The sequence below is a fragment of the Centruroides sculpturatus genome, unplaced genomic scaffold, assembly GCF_000671375.1.
Source record: "Centruroides sculpturatus isolate CEXI.00-Female unplaced genomic scaffold, Cexi_2.0 scaffold673, whole genome shotgun sequence".
Lineage (NCBI taxonomy): Eukaryota > Metazoa > Arthropoda > Arachnida > Scorpiones > Buthidae > Centruroides > Centruroides sculpturatus.
The window spans coordinates 233,302-248,715 of NW_019385012.1; the positions used below are offsets into that span (position 1 = coordinate 233,302).

Sequence of the window (15,414 nt, forward strand, 5' to 3'; positions counted from 1 at the left end):
TTTTTCCAACATTCGGCAAGTTCAACACTATCTAAAGTAAATTTTGTTGTCTCGATTGAAACTGAAAAATTTAAAACGTAATTTGTTTGGCATTTTGTAATTTTGTACGTACATTTTTTAAATTTACAGATTAAAAATTAAATCTCTCTGAACGTCGCATCATCTGATGCAAAACCTACTTCATTTATAAACTTATGCTTCGTATGCCGAAGCTTAAAACTTAGGAAACTTTTTACAGAATGATATTTACTCGAGACAGACATTCCACATGTTCGATATTTGCCGAATAATTACCTTTTGTCCTCTTCAATTCGGCACAATATACCAACTGGGAGTGGGAAACTGAAAGTACCGAATTTCAGTCGCAATTAAATCGTCTGCATCACTCTATATCAGTTAAACATTTGCTCGGTATTTGGCAAACATCTAATATGCAGAGCCGACTTAAAATTTAAACTCTTTATTTGGGTACGAAACGGAGCATCGGAATCGATAAGTATATACGTTGGGAGAAGGTGGCATGTTACCGTTTCGCGAAGCTCAAGCAAATTTGAATTAGGGGACTCCATGTACGACGTAGGCTTTGGACATTTTTATTCGGGGAATGTTTTAGGGGAAATATTTTATTATAAAAGATTGGTTTGCATGTAGGATAACGCGCCACCATCGGGGATCAGGCAGACTAGTAAGGAAAATTTATAATTGGGTTTCGAGTCAATATAAAGTGTACTTATTGCCTATGGCGTACTCATTTATACTCCTAATTTTTGTCGTACAATATCAAATAGAAATATATATTTTTCGGAAGGGGATGATTTGCTGGCCCAAAAATATCGCGGTTTGTTTCACGGGTGTCGATGCATCCTCGACAGATCGAGGCCCGCAAAACAAAACCCTCGACGCATCCGAAGCATAACGTTTCCAACCCATCGAATGCAGAACCAACAGTCCGAACGAACAACCGTAACGTAAATTCGAATTCTCGTTAAGTATCGAGACTCGATAAACCGCTCTCCCAAACCAAAATACTAAATTTTTGATACGAGAGAGAGCGGAATTTATCGGAAACACTTACGAAACGAGCAATTTACCGAGTTGCAACTCCCGGTGCAGTCTCCGCAGAGAACTATGCCCGGTCGACGTCGCCTCGTTAAATTAGTGCTCTGTCGTCGTCGTAATCATCCACTCGAGAACCGACGATTTAAATCGTAACGAGTACGGCTAAGCGGGTCGAATTCCGGGCGGAATCTTAAATAATCAGACACAATCGACGTCTGCTAATTACTCGACCCAATTTTATGCCAGAACGGTGTCAGACGGCTCGAGATTATCAAAGAGAAGACATAAACGGTGCCAGTTATTGGGGACGATGATGATGATGATAAAGATGATTAAAATCTTACACCCATCCTTACCATACTTCATGTTATTCCACATAGACATCAGCTTAGTCTTTACTTTATCAGAATTATCGGTTTCTGAGTGGCAACTGCTGTTTGTTTTCGTTTTATCTCCATCGATCCTGGAGGATGCAGACGACGAAGGAGGCGATGACGTCGTAACGCCGTGGCGATAGCCCGAAGCGATTTGGCGATTGGTTTCCGTCGCTCTGGTCGTCCCAGCGTTGTCGTGGAAGTAGCCGGGGCGTATGTTCGACAGCCATTTCGGGTTAAAGTCGTCTCGACGGGCATCCATCTTTAAACAACCGGGCCCTGTTTCGTCACGTGACCGAGCGGCCGCGCGCTTGCTCGTTCTTTCGTCTTGCGCACGTTACGAACAGACGATAGCGGAAACGTTTTCGTGACGTATATACTATCGGACGGGTTTTTTCCCCGCTGCGTGGGGATTTTTTCGTTTTTATTTTATTTATTTATTTATTTTTTCTTTTGAAGTGGGTTGTCGTCGTTCTCGCCAGGGAAAATTCTTGGAATGGTTTCGACTTTTTGAAATTTTTATTAGAAATTTTACGATTTTACAAGTGATTTCTGTTGTTAAATTAATTTAATATTAATTTTTTTGTTTAGGGAAATAATAATATTCTTTGAGAGAATTTAAGGCTTTTTCTTTTTTTTCTTTTTTTGAAAAACATGTCTGTTTCCATTCCGGTACTTATTCGAATTTCTGTTTACACTTCTTATGTAGCGGCGCATAGAATATTTAACAGAATAAAATTTAAAAATTTGGCCATTGGAACCAAATTTTTTTCTCGTTAATTAATTAATCTGAACAATATGTAAGTCGACCCCCTATAACACTGTTGATTTTTCCGTTTTATATGAATTCCATGTTGTACGAGTCACTTAGATTTTATAAATACGTGTGCCGGGCTGCTTTATATATTCGAGACGGACTACTTATAAAAAGTTCTTGGGTTTTTCTACTCCTGATTTGATCGTGGGTTCATCGGGACAGTAGGCTGACGTCTTCTTAACTGTCTCGACCATGTGCTATGGCAGTGGTGCACTCGGGATTTAATTTTGGGGGAGCCGAGTTGCAATTTTTTATGCGAATTCGATTAAATTACTACCGTATGTGATCGCTAATTTATAAGTAGTGCAGAAATAGAAGACATGATATAATATAAATAATAAAAAAAGAATTTTAATTAAAAACAGATTTTTGGAAAATTTTCTAGTATTTGTTTTAATTTTTCTCTACTGTATTTCTACAGTTTTCATAAGTCTCCTAGAAGGCCTGCCGGGTGGCCAAAGTGGCTAAGTTGCAGGTTACAACTCTGAGCGACCCAGGACCGAATACAAAAGGGTAACACCTAGAATTTTTTGAAAATAGTCTGTTCCAGATACGTCGCGTCCATCTCTCACCAACCGGCCGCCCTATAGTGGGCCAAACCAATGATGGCTATGATTAAAAGATTCTATTAGTGTCCACTGGTGTAAAGGTTATACCACTCCTATTGTTTGACTGCCAAAAACTTGTCAGGAATATGGTCGTACTTCAGACGTTCGCCACCAGGTGCCATCTTATCGGGAAGTCCATTTTGTATTGTCGTTTACCATTTACTATCACTTCGCTCGACGGTGTTTTTAAGAAATTCTTACAAAATCAAATCTGCGTCAAGTCCCTTCAGCCACGCCGTGACGGCTTGCAGAACTTTCATATCGGTTTGGAATCGCCTACCACACAGATGTTTCTTCAATAGTCAGAAGAGATGAAAATCACAGGGTGCCAGGTTGGAGCTGTAAGGAGGATGTTCTAGTACCTCCCACTTGAAGCACAGTAACAATTCAGTTTGCCCAGTTTTCACATCTGTCCTGCCTTTATCGAACTCAGTGCACCAAACCCACACCTGTTTTTTTTAACAAGACATTACCACCGTACACCACAACAAGTTGACGATGAATTTCTACTGACCCTTCAGACCGAATCACACTACTCACTTCCACGTTTGATCACGTTTCTGTGAGCGCAGCCATTTTCAAAATGATATTGCGAGAGTCTGACGCAACATTTGCATCATCTAACGCCTGTGCGATAAAACTGTAGTCTTCTGCTGCTGCCCTAATGGGAAATTCGAACAAGAGGAGGAATATGACACCCACGAGAGCTCTCGTTACCTCACTTTTGAATCACCCTCTTATTAAATTTAATAAACTCACTGTAAATTATCTCAGTTTTACACCGATTAACATCGGCTTTGTGTGAAATTTGAAAGGAAGGTGTTATTTTTAAGGTCAGGGGTTTTTTTTAATAACTTTTTCCACCCTGCGGGCACTAAGAGAGCCTATTTTGGCAAGCCCATTATGAGACGGCCGGATTGTTGAGCGGTCAAGAGCTCTGGAGGACACGAGAANTTTAATTTGATAAAAAAGTTTTCCAGACAATCTCGATTTAAATTGTGAGTGCATACGTTTCATTGATAATAATAATTGATTCATAATAAACGTTTCATTGATAATAATAATTGATTCATAATAAACGTTTCATTGATATTCACATTCAATTCTTTCCATAAACTTATGTAACTGCAACTACAGTCACTGACGTAAGCTACTACATTATACGATAGTAAATAAAGTTCTGCTATTAATTTTAAAAGTATTTCTCTTGTCATTTTTTGATCAAACCCGATGTAAACAGGTTGCTTCCAATTTGAAAAAAAGAAGGTTATTATTGCAACCGTACACAGCACACCTAGTACTCAGCATTTTGTTCTTCACCTATATGTCATAATTGTCTGTCATTTATATGATTAAATGAATTAATTAATACATGTTGCAGAAATATAATTTTTATGTATTGAATAATTTTAGATATCTCTAATAGCAGTGTCTTTGATAAAGGAGTCCAGAAGTATTAAAATCTTGCAATCTGGTCTGCTGGAATCTTCAGGGTGTGGCTTTGTTAAGCCATGTTTCTTCTGCCTTTCCTTTCTCTTCATTACTTGTGACCACGTCTTATGGAAAAACCCCACTTCCGGCCTTTGTTTACTTAACTACGATGTGGTTGGTTAAACCATGTGGTCCGATCTGTGTTAGACAATAGGGACTGACGCTTGATTGGTCGAAGGGGGTGACGGACAAGGTGGACAAAAAGGAGGTCCGAACAGGAAGAGAATCAGTTCAGGACGAGACTGTGTGGAGCGAGGACACGTTAGGACAAGCTAGGAAGGAAAGAAGTCGTCACGTGGAGGATCTGAGGTTTTTTTTCTTTTGACCGACCAGTCACCCCTTTATTCTCCATTCTTTATGATTTTTCGTTTTCCATCTTTCTCTAAATTTTTGGGCCCTAGGTTTAAAGTAATTAGTTAAGTTAGATTTAAACTAGACTAAGATTTTATTGTCGGCTGAACGTGGGATCCACGTGCTGTGTCGGGCGAGAGTTCAGACCTAGTATTGTACAACCTAGTTTTAAGTATCGTTATTTGCCTATTTGGAGTCTGGAATTTTTTGTTAATAAATTATATCAAAGCCGAATTATCCTTTGGGAGTCAATTATTTATCGTTCGGCTACAAGGGCTTGCGTTTATCCCAAGTATCACTTGCGGCAGAATGTGTTATATCTACACAAAAGCAATTTTTTCTAAATTTACGTTTACTCTGTCACTTACCAAATTTCATTGTTAATTGCTAAATCAGGGAAAAGCCACACAATAGGGGAGAATCTTATAAAGCCCTCAATTTCTGCTTTCATGAAAACTGTTCTAGAAAAAGATGACGAGGATGTAAAAGCGATGCCTCTCAGTAACAATACTGTCAGCCGAAGGATCGACGAGATGGGCGAAGACATTGAGAAACAACTCGTATCGAAACTAAAAACCAGAAATTTCTCTGTGCAGATGGACGAGTCAACCCTAAGAGACAGTGAGGCCGTTCTTATCACTTATGTCAGGTATATTGAACGTGGACAGTTTGCAGAAGAAATGCTTTTTTGTAAACAATTAGAAAGCACTACCAAATCGAGAGACATTTACAACATATTCAAATGCTACTTGGATGACAATGAGATCCCCATGAAGAATGTTATTTCGTGTGCTGCCGATGGTGCCCCCAATATGATGGGCAAAAAAAATGGTTGTTTACAATTGATGAAAGCTGATAATCCAGAAATGATACTTATTCACTGTGTTATCCATAAAGAAAACTTGGTGGCTAAAAACGTGTCTCCTATTCTCAATGAAGTACTCAATGCAGTTATCAAATGCATTAACTCAATAAAAGCCAGCGCTAAAACCGAGCGCTTATTTAAGCTATTTTGTGAGGAACAAAATGAAGACCACGTACGATTGTTACTACACACTGAAGTAAGGTGGCTTTCAAAAGGGAATTGTTTGAAACGATTTATTGAGTTGTTCGATTCGCTTGAAAAGTTTTTAATTGATAAGCCTGAAATGAAATTATTGTTGACAACAAATGGCAAAGCATATGTAAGTTATTTAGCCGATATCTTTGAGAAGCTAAATTTGTTAAACAAGCAACTGCAAGGACCAAACAAAACACTGGTTGATGCCAAAGCAAAAATATTTGGTTTTATTAAGAATTTAGAATTAAATCAAAAACACGTCAGCAACAAAAATTTTGAACAGTTTCATTGGCTTAACAAGTGTGATGTTTCTGACTCCGCAATACTTGAAATTGTTAATCATTTAAAAATTTTAATTACGGATTTTAAAGAGAGATTTGCTGATTTAAAAGAAATGAATTTTCCGACATGGATGGTGCAACCAGTTTTGGTGGATTTAGCTGATATATCCAATCTGCAATATCAAGAAGAACTCGCGGAGTTGCAAAGTGACGAATCTGTAATAACTCTATTTAATATTAAAGGTGCGATGGCATGGCTTTGCGATGAAACACAGGCTAAATACCCCAATACCACAAAATGTGCAAGGAAACTCTTATTACCATTTCCATCTTCATATCTAGCTGAATGTGGCTTTAGTGCTGTGAGTGATTTGTTGATTAAAAAAGTTTGGGAAACACTGATGTAAACAGAGAGGTCAGGACACGTGCTGACGTCACTAACTTGCCATTCCTGGCTAACATTGCAGAATAGGGATCTGGCTATCCTTGTAGTATACAGTCCTTGGTCTCGACTATGTGCTATGGCAGTGGTGCACTCGGGATTTAATTTTGGGGGAGCCGAGTTGCAATTTTTTATGCGAATTCGATGAAATTACTACCGTATGTGATCGCTAATTTATAAGTAGTGCAGAAATAGAAGACATGATATAATATAAATAATAAAAAAAGAATTTTAATTAAAAACAGATTTTTGGAAAATTTTCTAGTATTTGTTTTAATTTTTCTCTACTGTATTTCTACAGTTTTCATAAGTCTCCTAGAAGGCCTGCCGGGTGGCCAAAGTGGCTAAGTTGCAGGTTACAACTCTGAGCGACCCAGGACCGAATACAAAAGGGTAACACCTAGAATTTTTTGAAAATAGTCTGTTCCAGATACGTCGCGTCCATTTCTCACCAACCGGCCGCCCTATAGTGGGCCAAACCAATGATGGCTATGATTAAAAGATTCTATTAGTGTCCACTGGTGTAAAGGTTATACCACTCCTATTGTTTGACTGCCAAAAACTTGTCAGGAATATGGTCGTACTTCAGACGTTCGCCACCAGGTGCCATCTTATCGGGAAGTCCATTTTGTATTGTCGTTTACCATTTACTATCACTTCGCTCGACGGTGTTTTTAAGAAATTCTTACAAAATCAAATCTGCGTCAAGTCCCTTCAGCCACGCCGTGACGGCTTGCAGAACTTTCATATCGGTTTGGAATCGCCTACCACACAGATGTTTCTTCAATAGTCAGAAGAGATGAAAATCACAGGGTGCCAGGTTGGAGCTGTAAGGAGGATGTTCTAGTACCTCCCACTTGAAGCACAGTAACAATTCAGTTTGCCCAGTTTTCACATCTGTCCTGCCTTTATCGAACTCAGTGCACCAAACCCACACCTGTTTTTTTTAACAAGACATTACCACCGTACACCACAACAAGTTGACGATGAATTTCTACTGACCCTTCAGACCGAATCACACTACTCACTTCCACGTTTGATCACGTTTCTGTGAGCGCAGCCATTTTCAAAATGATATTGCGAGAGTCTGACGCAACATTTGCATCATCTAACGCCTGTGCGATAAAACTGTAGTCTTCTGCTGCTGCCCTAATGGGAAATTCGAACAAGAGGAGGAATATGACACCCACGAGAGCTCTCGTTACCTCACTTTTGAATCACCCTCTTATTAAATTTAATAAACTCACTGTAAATTATCTCAGTTTTACACCGATTAACATCGGCTTTGTGTGAAATTTGAAAGGAAGGTGTTATTTTTAAGGTCAGGGGTTTTTTTTAATAACTTTTTCCACCCTGCGGGCACTAAGAGAGCCTATTTTGGCAAGCCCATTATGAGACGGCCGGATTGTTGAGCGGTCAAGAGCTCTGGAGGACACGAGAATTTTTCGGGGGTGGTTCGACCGCCTCGTCCCTAGTCCCCATTGGGTGCCTGGCTGAACCCATAATGGGCTTTCTAAAAGGCGCCCTCAGGGAGGAAAAAGTTAAAAATAAAAAAAAGTGATTTTTTTACAAATCGTCAAATTCGGAAATACTTTTGTTAAAATAATAATAATAAAAGGTCTCCTATTCTCAATGAAGTACTCAATGCAGTTATCAAATGNATATGTGCGAGAACCAGAAATTCGCTCCCGCTAGCGTTATTTCTCGCTTTTCGTTTGTGCATGGTTTTCCTTTGCGAAAACTAAATCGCTCGCAACCTCTCGCTCGCTCTAAATTCGCGTCTGCATAGTCGCACCCTAACACCGACCACCATATAATGTTCAGCTCATTTTTATGGAGTGAGTGTTGCTGATGGTTCGTTCCCTTAGACATAACAGTTAACAGGAAAAATTATTAATTAATATAGACCTTTGAACAATGAACTCAATATTATGAACCAATGCAGGCAGTTTCCTAGAACTACATTCTGTTCATGTGTATGGATTGGGCAAATCTGAAATTGGAACATGAGATTGTAACATGCACTACAGCAGTGTTTCTCAACCTCTAATGAATCGCTGCTCCCTTCACTTCAAAATTCTGATGCCGAGGGCCAAGACTAATGCCAAATTCGTACTGCATTGAATAGACTAGCAACTAGTATAATGTTATTTGTTTAATTATTGTACGATATAACGAATAAAATATCTAATTATTCTTAATATAATGTTTTACTATATCGCCCAGAAAATTGTTTTTTGCCCCCAAAATATAAATTGTTACTAATCGCCTCCTCAACATGGAAAAACACCCACATGGGGGTGATATCACCCCCATTAAGAAACAGTGCACTACAGCAAAATGAAGCTTAAAGCAGTATAATGAAGTCATAGAATACACCAACAAAGAATGCAAAGCAATAACTTTAAATGTAAAAATTGTTACAACAGAAAAACAATAGTGGCAAAAATCAAGCTGGTATTTCTCAAAATAAACATTTGAATAAACAGTTACTGAAATATGAATTAAGAGCATTCTTAACTCAAAAGAGATGCAGTTTAAAAAAAACTAAGGCTCTAAGGTTCACATTACAGAGGTGGCAAGCAGGCAAAAGAAAGGCTTACACTGCTACATTGTGTCAGTATGACAAGATCTGAAAACAAATTGCTTATAACATGTGGTTCAAAAAGACCTCTTGCTTTTAAAAATGTCAAAAGAATTCTATGTACAGACAGTTAAAAAGCATGGATGAATTATAATATTTCATGAATAGCTTTATGACTGGAGTAGATAGAGAGAAAGAAGAGAAAAATTTTCTTAGTAATGAATAAGGACCATAATTATATACATTTAAAATTACAATATATGCACATACATATGCACTGCTACAGGCATGTTAAAATTCCTGAAATATGCATTATACTTGTTAAAAGTTCCACCAATATATAGTGAAATTTGTAGATTAAAATGGATGTGTATTTAATTTCTGTCTGCAAGCAAACCTTACTAACATCAATTATATCAAACTTCTTACGTGGGAGGGATAAATATGCAACAATAGGTGACAAGGAATTTGAAAATAATGTTTCAAGTAGGTGTGCAACCAAGTCACTTACAAATAAAATTATACATTCAATAGAATTTTACAATTTCCTATGTTATCTAATAAATTAATTAATTTATTTCTATATACACAATTGTTTACAACATGTTTGAGGATAACTGAATTAATTAACTCAATTTCTTGTCCTACAGTTCTTTCACTGGCTATGGTAGTCATATATTTTTATTTATAACCATGTACAAATGATGAGAAATGAGTAAATGCTCTTAAGTTATTAGCTATTTATAATTAATTAAGTTGATAGTATAATGTTTTTTCCTAACTGATATTATAAACCATACTAAAACTAGTTTCAGTGCAACTAGAATTTACTTGTGATAAATTACTGTTTTGGCTCACTTTGATGATTCATGTTGCACCTATGTAAGAATGTTTCAACATGCTGAAAAATTTTCTAAATTTTACTAAAAAAATTTCAGAGACTTTTTCCATATGTTTTAAATGTCTTGGATCCAAATGCCTTTACATACTTTCTTAGTAATTCAGCATTATATAACAAATATGTACTGGAATTAGAATAAGTTAAAAAAATAAACTACACAGATATAAATCCAGCAAAATTTAATAAAATAATAACGTTTTCAACTGTTTTTCAACGATCAATAACGTTTTCAACAAAAAACGATTGAAAATGTTATTGTTTTATAAAATTTTGCTGGATTTATATCAGTGTAGTTTATTTTTTAACTTAATTCAGCATTAGTTTTGCAGTTTAATCCCTATTGTTTTGAACCAAACTCAATATAACAATCTTTTCTGAGCATGATCCATTTGCAAAAGTTGAACTACGAGGGCTATTTTTTAAATAAGGTCCATTTTTTAATAAGAAGAAAAATACTGTAAATATCATTAAAATATATTTTTTCCCATATTCTACATAATTTCCATTTCTGTTCAAACATTTGTCATACCGCTCAAAAATATTTTTAATTCTGACTTCAAAGAAGCCTGCCATCGGAAGACATTAAACCACGCCGCTTGTCTTGTATGGTACGACAGAATTTTCTAAGGTCACACAATAAGCATCAGAATTGATTGTTGTGCCTCTTGGCATAAAATCTACTAACAAAGTCCCTTTCTTGTCCCAAAAGACAGTTACCATGATCTTTTGTGTTGAAATCGAATAACAGATCATATGTTACAGTCGGAAAGCAACTCAATTTTCTTAAACATTATAAACTTCTATAGTTCAGCAAAAAGACAGATGATACAGCTGCAAATGGCATCTAAACACGCGCAAAGCATGCTGAAAGCAGATGCTCATGCACACTGCTCCAATTGTACATCATTCTCATTCACAAACGGACCTTATTAAAAAAAAATAGCCCTCGTACTTTACTCACAAGAAACTATATTATATATAATTATATATTATGCTTTATAAACTTTATATAAAGTTTATAAAGCACTGATTTACTGTTGAAAATAGTCAAAGATGAAAAATGTGCAACTTATAATGTTATTAATTATCTATTGTTTTCTAACTATAAAAGACTTGCTTAAGAAAATGGGGCAAGCTCAGTAGCAGCTAATGTGTTGCAAGTATACTAACTTAAACAAGAGCCATAAGCTATCATAGACACAAGTGTAAAGACAGCTATGCCTTTTAATTTTGTTATTTATGTTATTCATTTAAGGCATAAGGGTAAGATGGCACTAAGGACAATAAGGGGAAGGAAATGCTACCAGGTTCTGAGGTTTTTTCTAAAGTCACCATTGCTTCATCATTTCTCAAAATATTGTTCCTAAATTAAACAAGTGACTCACCAGCTCATCAATGGTGCCTCAAAATTCTAACCATTTTGTTGAGATGGTCTGCATGGTGATTGTGATGTATTAAGAAAAAGAGAGAAAATAGAAATGATAAATTGAAATGAGAAAAACACATTCCTAAGCTAAAACATTGATGACACCACACATGATTCAAACCAAGCTCATGAGTTTAGGAAAATCTTCATCCTAATACAGGTAACCCTCAGTTTATGCCGGCTCAATTTATGCCTATTCACAATTCGCCATTTTGCGGAGTAATTCCCCGATTTTCCCTATGCTAGACTGATTTTCATTTCAGTGTTCACGTATTTACCAAGTCGCAACATTGTACATTCGTTAAAACAAAGACTTTTATTGAATATATTTATTTTTTCTGTTTAATATTATTGGGTATGTATACATTTGCATTAAATTAATATTAAAATACTAAATGTTTAGGTACCCACGCGTCACATTATTAAACTTAATAGTCCAATAAATGGCATCTGAATCCATAGCCCCAATGAATGTACCCGTATCAGTTTGTTCAGGAAAACACCTTACGACACAGTAGCACTTCCGGCGATCACAAACTATCATTAGTGGAACAAATCTACTTCTCGTTGGCCAGACGATACTTTTTTATTAGCCAGACGATATCTACTTCTTGTCAGTCGGACGATAACTATCTCTCCTTAGCCACCTTGAATATTCCCACTCAAACTGACCTTATATATGCGCTACAACAACCAGTGGTCAACCAATCAGTGTCTCCGCTCATCTGTAGCTCTACGTTGGGTTAATGTATCCTTTCAACTATGGAAAGTTTGACGAATGAACTTTGTGAGTTAGACAATGATTGGGATCGAAGTGCAAATGTAAAAAGAAGCATCACATCAATTCGACCATATTCCGAAATTCTCAATGAAAGAAAGCAAAAATGTAAACAATTAAAGATGAATACTTTTCCCGAAAAATGTAAGAGATCCGAAACTAAAATTTTTAATAAAAACATTTCACTTTATTTTATGATAAAATATATTTTAAAAATTACGTTTATATGTATTAATATTTTGTATTATATTGTATTAATAAACAAAATTATTTGCTTATTTTTCACTTATGTAGAACCTAACCCTATACCTCACTGTAAATATGAGTTCATTTTACGCCGATTTGATTTGCGCTGGCTTTTGTAGGAATGGAATTGTGGCGTAAACCGAGGGCTACCTGTAGTCCTCTGAAAATCCTTAGTCTCCTCAGTCTGATATCGGAAACCAATGAATAGTAACATGATTCAGAGACAAAAATTGAATTCAGGAATTCAGAACAAAACTACTTCATTTACTTGAAATAAATAAAATCAAAAATGAGTAATACAGGGTTTAAGCAGAAAATTTTCTTGTAGCAATTTAACTAATTGCAATCTTATCTCATAACTATCTAGCTAATTTAAATAAAATGGTATTTTTGTCACTAACATAAAGTCATTGCCTCTGACCTAAATACATGTATCTAAGCAAAGTTACAATAAGAATACTTAGTCATTAGCTTAGAATTAAATATGCAATATAAATGAAGATATTTTTTAATGATAAGTTAAATAAATGTTTTATTCTGTAATAATCATTTCCTAAGATTTTTAACTTTTTCATCTTATGATGAAAAAGCTCAGAGGCTTGTTCAGCTCTGATCCTCCTCATTTGAAGTTACATTTTTACCGAATGGTAAGAACAGACTGGATTGTAAATTCTGAAATGACAACTAGAAGTCATTGACTTCATATATATGTTTTTGGTTCCATTAAGCATTGTTTTCTTGAAAAAAAAATCCTCCATTTAAAATTTAAAAAATCTGAATTTTAAAGAACCTAAAGCAAAAAGCTAAAAACCAGAATGTAATACAGTAGACCCCCCATAAAACGGGTTCATATAGTTCTGATACCTATATGATGGTGAAAAAATTGCGACCGTATTCATATAAACATGCTAAAAGAGACTCATAATTCAGTAAAATGTCATTGCTGACTCGTGTCGCGACAGGATTGGTCAAATATAGATCAATAGCGGATATTGCACAAACCGTTGAGTTTAAACAAGCAGCGGACCTACTAAAAACCATTTATTATTTAACGTCCATAAAAATTATATTTATATCAATGATGTCTCCAAAGTTCAGCTAAGTTTTCGCAGAAAAATAATTTATCAGGAAGCACCCAAGCGCCATTTAATGACAAGCTCCACGACGAAAACAAGCTTAAGCAATGGCGTCGTCGAACGGTGCACACTCAGTAAGTAATCCTACAATTTTTTGTTTATAGCATAGTTTATATGGATTATTCCCAAAAAATTATGCGTATTTTGGAAATGTTGAATCGAATTAGTCTAGAATCGATTAATTTTATGGAAGAAAACCTTTCAAACAGCTGTAGTCCGTTAACTGCATATGTGCCGGGCTGTGATTGACTCATGTATTTAATTCAAGACTGGTAGAACATAATTGCATAAATAACAGAACGTATCTACCGTGTTATAAAGGAGGTCGACTGTAGTTATAAACTATTGCATACATTTTTTAACTTTGTAAAAAAATGTATCTTATTAAAATAAATTTAATTTTAAAATAAGTAAATGTTTAAAAATAAAAATCTCATTATTAAATTAGGACTTTTAATTAGTATGTAGAAATTAGTATGCACTTTGTGGCCAATAAAAACAAGCAAGTTTTTGTATTAATATATTTCATTGGAAATTCATTACACATAACCAAGAGCTCTCTTATTCTATATCCAATCTGTTTTGAGTTTTTGATGTCAGATGAGTGACTACTAAAATCAAATTCAACCAAATAGGAACTTATAAAAGTTACAAAAAATATTTTGGCCTTATCTCAAAGCTACGGAAATCTATTTTCAATTTCTCCACTAATCCAGATATTGTCTCAGTTGTTTCTGAATTTTGCTTGAAGTACTAATTGTTTTTCAAATATACAAAACATTCTTTTAGTCCCATATCCACAATAACTCCAAATGTATCCAACACCCATTCCAGGACTTCTATTTCTAGTAATCTCTGAACTTTAGTTTCATTTCCCTGACCATATTTTCTTTGTTATTTGATTTTCAATTAAAACTTCTGGGATGTGACACTTAGACTTAATTTGTACAAAATAGAAAATAAATTTTTATATTCTACTTGTAAATAACTTTCTGACAATTCCTATGATTTCCTATCTCATATTTTTCTGTGGCCTCCTTGAAATGTTCTATGTCCTCTTGGAGAGATCTTAAAGTTCCAGCTGAAATCTACTACACTAGAAGATGCATGAGAAATTGAATGTAGATGTCTCCATTGATTTGAAGTTTAAGATTTAAGTAATAAACATTCTATTTCTTTTGAATAAGGTTAGGCAAAAATGATAAATACTTGTATGTATTTAAATAATAACATAATATTAAATATGATTATTAACTTCTTGTTAACTGGATCAATAACTAAGTACACAAATCAAAACCTTGACAATCCAGTAAATAATTTAATGTAAATTCAACAAACGTTTACAATCTTACACAAGATCTGCTTCAGGTCAACAGGTGCCTTCCAATTTAGAAAGTTGTTGACCTGAAGCAGATCTTGTATAAGATTGAAAATGTTTGTTGAATTTACATTAAATTATTTACAGGATTGTCAATGCTTTGATCAGTGTACTTAGTAAAATTATTATTTAATTAAAAAAAGCAATAATACAATAATTTTGGAATGCAGGTTTGTTGATCCTTCTCACATATACAATCCATAAAATTTTGTTGAAATCAGTGATAACAAACTGCCAGGTTCCTGTTGTAAGGTAGAAATTTAACTTAAATACAAGGAGTTTGGCAACTGCTTTACAATTTTTTTTTATTTACATAACAACAATAGCAGAATCAAATAGAAATGTGTGTACCAATGATAAAAAAACTTGTATATTTGTATGAAAAAAATAATGTTTAATTCAAAAAACAGTCTGGGAAAGTAAAAACAGAATAAATTGTGATATTCATATAAATTAGTTTATTTAAATACAGGATCATGAAA

At 35.0% G+C, this 15,414-nt stretch overlaps 2 protein-coding genes across 3 annotated transcripts in view; one reads left to right on the forward strand and one right to left on the reverse strand.

Annotated features, from left to right (window-relative positions):
* LOC111633402 (cysteine protease ATG4C-like) overlaps window positions 1-1,854 on the reverse strand; it is a 33,156-nt gene extending 31,302 nt beyond the window's left edge. The window contains exon 1 of one of the 2 annotated variants that reach the window (XM_023377970.1): window positions 1,416-1,854. In XM_023377970.1, the coding sequence (XP_023233738.1) occupies window positions 1,416-1,695 (280 nt within the window). In that variant the 5' untranslated portion in view covers window positions 1,696-1,854. The remainder of the gene's footprint in view (window positions 1-1,415) is intronic. The other variant, XM_023377969.1, reaches the window with a different exon arrangement.
* Window positions 1,855-5,114: 3,260 nt separating this feature from the next.
* LOC111633396 (protein ZBED8-like) lies at window positions 5,115-9,119 on the forward strand. Its single transcript, XM_023377964.1, has 2 exons — window positions 5,115-6,403; window positions 8,913-9,119. Exons 1-2 carry the CDS (start codon window positions 5,150-5,152, stop codon window positions 9,117-9,119), a joined length of 1,461 nt encoding a protein of 486 aa, XP_023233732.1. The 5' UTR covers window positions 5,115-5,149.
* The last annotated feature ends 6,295 nt before the right edge of the window (window positions 9,120-15,414 follow it).

Excerpts from the sequence above, each read along its gene's own strand:
- LOC111633396 (XM_023377964.1), top strand. The coding sequence starts at position 5,150 with ATGAAAACTGTTCTAGAAAAAGATGACGAGGATGTAAAAGCGATGCCT. Across the intron at positions 6,404-8,912 it reads CTGAATGTGGCTTTAGTGCT|AAAAACAATAGTGGCAAAAA; the intron begins GTGAGTGATTTG and ends TTGTTACAACAG.